Source organism: Empidonax traillii, unplaced genomic scaffold (assembly GCF_003031625.1).
Source record: "Empidonax traillii isolate 1590-97213 ecotype Southwest subspecies unplaced genomic scaffold, ASM303162v1 scaffold151:size923898, whole genome shotgun sequence".
In the NCBI taxonomy this organism is placed as follows: Eukaryota; Metazoa; Chordata; class Aves; order Passeriformes; family Tyrannidae; genus Empidonax; species Empidonax traillii.
The window spans coordinates 133,091-139,991 of NW_020955344.1; the positions used below are offsets into that span (position 1 = coordinate 133,091).

A 6,901-nucleotide genomic window follows, 5' to 3' on the forward strand; every position below is an offset into this window, starting at 1 on the left:
TTTTTTTTTTTTTTTTTTTTTTTTTTTTTTTTTTTTTTTTTTTTTTAATTTTTATTTTTATTTTTTATTTCTGACCTCTTGTCCTGCAATTAACCATACTTGGTTTATAAAGAGTGTAAAACTTAACATGTGTGCCAGATTCACTGTTGATTGATGCACAAAAGACTGGCAGCTGTGGATGGAGAGGACTAACTAAACTTGTGGTTCACAGCAAAGGAAGACCTATGTATGATGGTTAGAGCTGGTGTGAATATGCCCAGTATGGATTAGGTTCTCTCTGTGTAGCTCTAGTAATATATTTCATATCCAGGCTGGTTCCAGCTCATCCTCAGCCCAAAGGAACTGAGCAGCATCTCTGCCAGCAGCTTAGGTGCTTCCAGTCCTTACCACTTTTTCTCCTCACTAGGGAGAGCTATAAGCCATAGTGTTGTGAGTTTATGATGAACAAAAAAAATCAATATTTCCTGTAATAAAATGTCCAAGGTTGGGTTCACTTTTAGTCACAGAGTGGCATTAGTTACACTTGGATCAAAAGCACTAAGCATATCCCTGGTCCAAGCTGAATGAAATTGGCATAGACAGAGTAATAACAAGTTTCAAACCCAACTTGTCCATACTAATGTAGCACTCAGAAAGGCACCCTTTTATTCTAGATTATTGTTTGTTTATATGTGTGATCAGCTGTCAGCATTTTTGAACCCAGTCAAATGCTGACCATCTATTTCAGCTTGGTGTGCAAGTCCTCCTCTGCAGGAGCCATCTGTTCATCGTTATGTGGATTTTTCTTCTGTGCCATTGTAAATTAGGGAGTATCGGCTGTCTATCATTATTTAGCACATGGATTCAAAAATGACAAAGTAAAGACAAGCATCTGACGTGCAGATGACAGCACTCAGCAGAGATAAGGCCTCAGTACCCACACTCTTTTTTTCTTCAAACAATAATTCTCTATTTTCTTTTTTTTTTTTCCTTCATAATGGTAAGCTTTATAAAGAATAAATTATTGTATTTTAAGATGTGGTGAACCAGCAAAGCTACTACTGCTATGAAGGGATGTTGCAGGAGCAGGATTGAGATCTTTCTTTGTAACCAGAATTACCTTTTAAATTAGAAGGGCACCGAGGCAGTAAGAAGATACCAGAAAGTTTAATTCACAATTCAACAAGTGAAATAAAACATCCCTCACTTCTGGAGGCTGGTGGTCAGGAAGTGTTTGGTTAGATGATGAGTGTAGTATGCTTACATAATTTTTCAGTTTAATACAGGCTTTCATAGAAATGTTTCCTGTATGTCAAATTTGGACTTAGATTCCTCAGTGATCTTTGGGCAGTCAAGAACAATTCAAAAATTGGGTGCCCTACCTTGCAGCAGTTCTTTGAGGGTGTTGTATGGACAGCCATGAGAATTTGAGTATTTCTTTGTAATAAAAAAGCTCAGTGTTATCCTTTGACATTCTGAAGAGCAGCAGAATGCGTAAGTTAACAAGAGGAAACTGATGCCATTTTCTTGTTTGATTTTATGTCCAGGTGCTTTGGAGTGATTTTTTTTTTTTTTAATAAAAGAAATGTGGCAATCCCTCCATAGTCTCATCTGCCTGTGCTCTTCTCTAGGAAGAAATTGCACAGCCTACCCATTTGACCTGTTAGTCCTATGTGTGTCCTGCACTTTTTTTTTTTTTTTTTGCAGTGCAACCTTCTTCTGGAAATGAAACCAAGAAGAATTGGGAAATAGAAGTAAATGCTGTAATTCAACCAGCAACAGATACTGGTGTGCTGTTCGCTCTAGTTACAGAAGAAGCATCTGTCCCTTTATCACTGTCTCTGATTGACTATCATTCCACAAAGAAACTGAAACAACAGGTACAGACATAAGCATTTTTCTAGAGAAGGTTCCTTGCTGTTTTCTAGGAACTGAAAGTCATTTTCAAAAACAGTTGTCAGGTTTCCTGCCTGCCTGCTTATTTGCCCCACCAGTTCAGAACATGGTCTGAGACAGCAGTGCTTGGCTGACACCGAAGTTCTGCCTCTCGTGGGTGTGTGTCAGACACTAGTAGGGGGCTCTTTGCAAATGTGCTCTAGGAAAAAGATGGAACTGCTCTCTTGAATGCAGGCATATTTTACTATTTTTTTCTGGCACAGAAGCTGTTTAGTGCCATAAACCAGAGATTTCCATTCTCTGGAGCTCATCAGTAACAGTCCCAAAGTAGCCAAGGCTTTAGGTGTCACTCCAGGTGTTGCGAAAGGCCAATTATGATGGAATGCTTGAGCTACTATTTAATAGTATTCATAATAAAGGGCTAGATTCTGTCATTTCACAAGGGTAAACCAGGAATGATTTCACTAAAACCCATGAGCCAACTTTTCATCTGTAGTCAGCCGACAGCTCCAATCAGTTTGGTTCCAGTGCAATGTAACAACTTTTGCAAGACCCACTAAGAATTCTCTCTGAGAATTGGTTTCAACCAGTAATTAGTCCCACTGGTTCACTAGTTTTTCATCTATGCAAATGAGTTCAGGGCACAATCAGCAATAGTAATAAGCCTAATTCTCTGGTGGTTCTGCAAAATCTTTGTAATGAAGGCCACAGTGGGGTTATCCTGGTACTGGATTAGTGTGTCTGGTATATTTCTGCTCACTGCCTTTTCTTCTTTTTTTCCCCTGCTGTTCAGTTTATCACTGTGGCCTTGGAGAACATAGTTGTGTCCCGACTGGCAATAAATCTCTGTGATAAGAAGGAACACGCTGTGGACGTCCTCCTCAAGAAAGATCACTTATCCCTGAAGGTAGATGGGATGGCAGGAGAGAGTGAACTAAGCATCTCTGAGTTAGAGGACATTCTGTCCATCTTGGAGAGTTCTTTGCAGTCACCGGTGAAAACATACGTGGGAGGATTGCCAGGTGAGTCTCCTGTTTCGTCCCATGGACCACAGGCTCCCAACTCACCTTGCTGAGCTGGAAGTCAGGAAAACTGTTTCCATTTGTGCAAGTTGTGAGCCTCCTTCTCTATTTCTGCTTAAGCAGGCTTTGTCTGCAATTCAGGCACGTGAGCATAACAGATCTGGAGTTGGACTTTTCTTAAAGACAGTGTCCTTCTGAGGACAGTGGGAGACAAAAATAGAGGAGTTTTGCTTGTTTAGCAGTAGGAATGATTTATCTGACAGATAGCTGTAAGTAGGATCATTATCAGAAGCCTGGTAAAATCCATAGGAGCTGGACCACAGGCCCCTCCAGTGCTTCCATTAATATAATGAACCTGTGAGAGCATTCCTTGAGAGAAGTACCAGGGCCTCACATTGTTTTGACTGAAGCTTGGGAAGCCTAGTGTGGTGATTCTCCCTAGCTGATGCCTCTTTGAACTGATCGCAGCACTACACAGTTAACAGATTGCCTCCCAGCAAAGGATATGTAGGGCCCAACCAAGGCGTTACCACCATTTATAGTTTCTCTGGCTTTTCAGCAACAACAGGGCTTCTTCTGAGAGGTCAGTTTGCTCCTCTGTTCTGAACCTGGAAGATCAAACTTTCATCTGAATTGTGAATTTTTGGCCAAGTTTGGGAGTTTGTTTCTTGTTCTGGCTGAACTGGTTTATCAGTCCCTTCTGCTGAGGAATGCAGTTAAGAAAACTCTTATGTCTCTGATGAACATGATGCCAGCATCTAAGCAAAATCTTGCCCTTACTTGCCCAAGCAAGGAATAGGCACAACATTGGCCTCTTGGTAGGTGCTGAAGCAATCAGACTGGAACAGGGTGGCTGAGGTGCCACGTGTGCCAGGACACACAACGTGGCTTTTCTCACCATGAACAAGAGTTTAAAGAGTATTTATGCTGATGATGTAAATGGCTCCTAGTCATACCTAAAAGGAGGAGACCATGTACTCTAGGACATTCACTAATTGTCAGAAACAAGCTTAAGCCCTGTACATGGCATTTTCCGGTGTCAGATTGAATTGTCCAAGCTGGCCATTGCATAGGCAAGATTAGGACACCTACTTTCTTTTAAGTAGCTCTCAGATGCACAGCAGAGGGTTTCATGGCTCAGAAAACAATTCCATTCTGTCCCTGTCCCAAGTTCTCTATGGTTTGGTTAGACAAACTGTGCTGGGTGAAGCACAGTTTTAATTATCCAGAACTAAGTGTGAGATACCATAGCTATGGCTGTTTAGACCCACCTGGCATCCGGAGGTTTAGCTACTTTTTCCCCCCTTTGATCTGTTCTGCTCAGTATCAGGAATTTCTGCCAGTGGTCTGCATTTGCCATTGAGAGGAACACAGCTCTTGCATCGAGAAACCTTGTCATTTGTCAAACAAATAAACATTTCAGCACTTCAGTTGGATTAATCATTCTGGGTTAAATAACTATACCACATGGTCAGATCTAAGTGAATTTGGCTTCTTCAGATTTTGAAAACATTACGTAGTTTTTGGTTTTCCTGGCTTACATACCCAATGGAAAAGAACAAAGTATAGTGGTCACTCTTAATGTCTTTATTCCATTTGCCGCAAATAAAGAAAGAATTCTGGGTCCAAATATGTAATATGTCCCATCCTCAGTACAGCTAATATTGCTCATATTCCCAGATGTGGAAGAAATACTATGTAGAGTTTCAAGAGATAAGAGGGAAGGTGTAGGCATTTATTACATTTTCTGTGGTCTTTTCAGTTCTGGTAAATCCTGAATTATGTAATTTATGTGATACATAGGTGTTTTTTCAGGAAATGTGCGTTCCACCAGGTGAAGGAGTTTTTAAACTAGTCTTCCGAATCTTTACAGGACCACATTTCAGACAGATCCATTTCTAATCATAACAGAAAATTAAATATTTCAACTGATTTACAACTGTAACATGAAGAAAAAAAAATTAATTATTTTTGGTAGTATCTTACAGATTCATCTGAAAGCCCACACTGTCTTTCAGTCAGCCCTGTGGCACATGTAACAGAAATCTGCATGATTCCTTAGATGAGTCTCCCAGGTTTTAAGCTACAACTTCAACTTCTTCTGCATCAAAATTTAATTTACATTTATGTGGGGTGTTACATAGATGCCCCCTTCTTTTAAGCAGACTTCACAGATAAAATTTAGTGAATGGGGAGGAATAGGAAATAGGTAACACTGTTAGTTTAAGCAACTACTGAGCAATATATTTCTCACCTAGGAAGGTGAAAAATTTCTAGTATCTCTTTGTGGCTTACAGATTCCCCACAAACGTTCTTTCTCTCACTCAGTCCTAGATACACTTTGGGCTGTGTCTGATCACATCAGCCTCAAATTTGGCCCTGCATGTGTCCAAGCAGAACCTTTTAAATTTCATATAATCTTGGGTCAACAGAACAACCTATTGTTCAAGTTGTCCTTGCTTCGGTGTAAAGATAAGGGGTTTATTTAGCTACCTGCATCACTGTGAAGTTAAATAATCTCTGAGACATTCATTATTTTCCATTGCACAACCAGTTTGATTGGGTCAGCTTTGGGTTGTAAATAAACTAATGACCTTTGGGGAAGGGTAGAGGACACAGCTCACATAAATTTTCATGTTGTTATGTTACTGGGGTTTTTTGTTTATTTAAGGTCAGTTAGAGAAGCTGGTAGTAAGACTGACTAATTTCTCTAGTCTGTTGGACTGTACTTGGTGTCTTCTTCCTTGCTATCTGTTTTCTGCCTCTGATAAACTGAGTAAAAGAATGTCACCGGTTAATCTCCATAGAAAAAATTAGTGTCATTAGTCTGACCAACTCAGCAGATGCATTCCAACACCTTTCTGGTGAAGGCCAGCAACCTCCTTGCGCTGATACCTAGCATAAGCATGGTAAAGATGAGTCCAGCAAGTGATAAAGGCTGCGTATAAGAGGTGCTTTCCTGTCTTAAAGTTTTTTCTGTAATCTTCTGGCAGCTATTTTGAAGAATGAGAGCATTAGAGGAAGGTGTAACAACTACAGTAATGACAAAGTAGAGGGTTCAGAGATAGAGGGGGGAAAACATTGAGATGGAAAGCAGTGTGAACACTGTGCAAGGGGAGTGAAGCCTTGCTGCTGTGCAGCACGTGGTTTTATCAAGACTGGAGGCCTTGCAGAGACACAGAGCAGCTGAGGAAGGGTTCATCCTGGGAGAAAGGCTTTTGTGCACCACAGCAGATGGTGTTTTCCCCGTGTCTGGGATTGTGCTCTTGCCTTCTGGTGAGAAAGGCGGGGGGAAGTAGAAATCCTGGGGTGGAAAAGAGGTAAGCTTAAATTCATTGAAGTGATAGTCATCTGAGCATAGGTAGGGCAGGTATTTATTTAAACCAGCCATGAGAGATGTTTGTCTCCTCTTTCCCGCAGATGTTCCTGTCACTTCTACTCCGGTCACCGCGTCCTACCATGGCTGCATGACTGTCAAGCTGAGCAACAAGGCACTGGACTTAGATGAGGCTCTCTACAAGCACAGTGACATCACCTCACATTCCTGTCCTCCAGTTGAGGCAGGCCCGTAGGTACCACTACAGTGCGAAAGTTTTATACTCAGAAACTTTCAATGCTTTTCTTTTTTTTTAAAGATATAAATTATTCAGATCTACCGCACTGCGTGTATAGTTTCTCTTAAACACTGAAGTTATGTAGGAGCTACTGATCTTTATGTCAGATTGATTATTGAAATACTCTTTGCTTTGAGGTTTAAAGGTTGTAATATATTTGTAAATAGTTCAGAAGACTAATATTAAATAAGGCAGAAGTACAGAATATACCAAAAGTGAATGTTATCTTTAGGCCGTAAGAGACAGTTTTATCTGTAATGTGCAAACTATGGTAATATATCAGTGTGGACTGGAAGAAAAATAATAATTCTGTATAATTTTTTATTACCAAACACTGCTTTCTGATTTGCAAAATATGAGAGAATAAAATATTTACATACAAGTTTTTAA

The 6,901-nt window shown here is 40.2% G+C and overlaps 1 protein-coding gene across 1 annotated transcript in view; it reads left to right on the forward strand.

Moving 5' to 3' along the window:
• GAS6 (growth arrest specific 6) overlaps window positions 1-6,901 on the forward strand; it is a 40,358-nt gene extending 33,457 nt beyond the window's left edge. Inside the window, 3 exon segments of the mRNA XM_027884647.1 lie at window positions 1,647-1,859; window positions 2,669-2,897; window positions 6,318-6,901. Of these exon segments, the coding sequence (XP_027740448.1) occupies window positions 1,647-1,859; window positions 2,669-2,897; window positions 6,318-6,469 (594 nt within the window). The 3' untranslated portion in view covers window positions 6,470-6,901.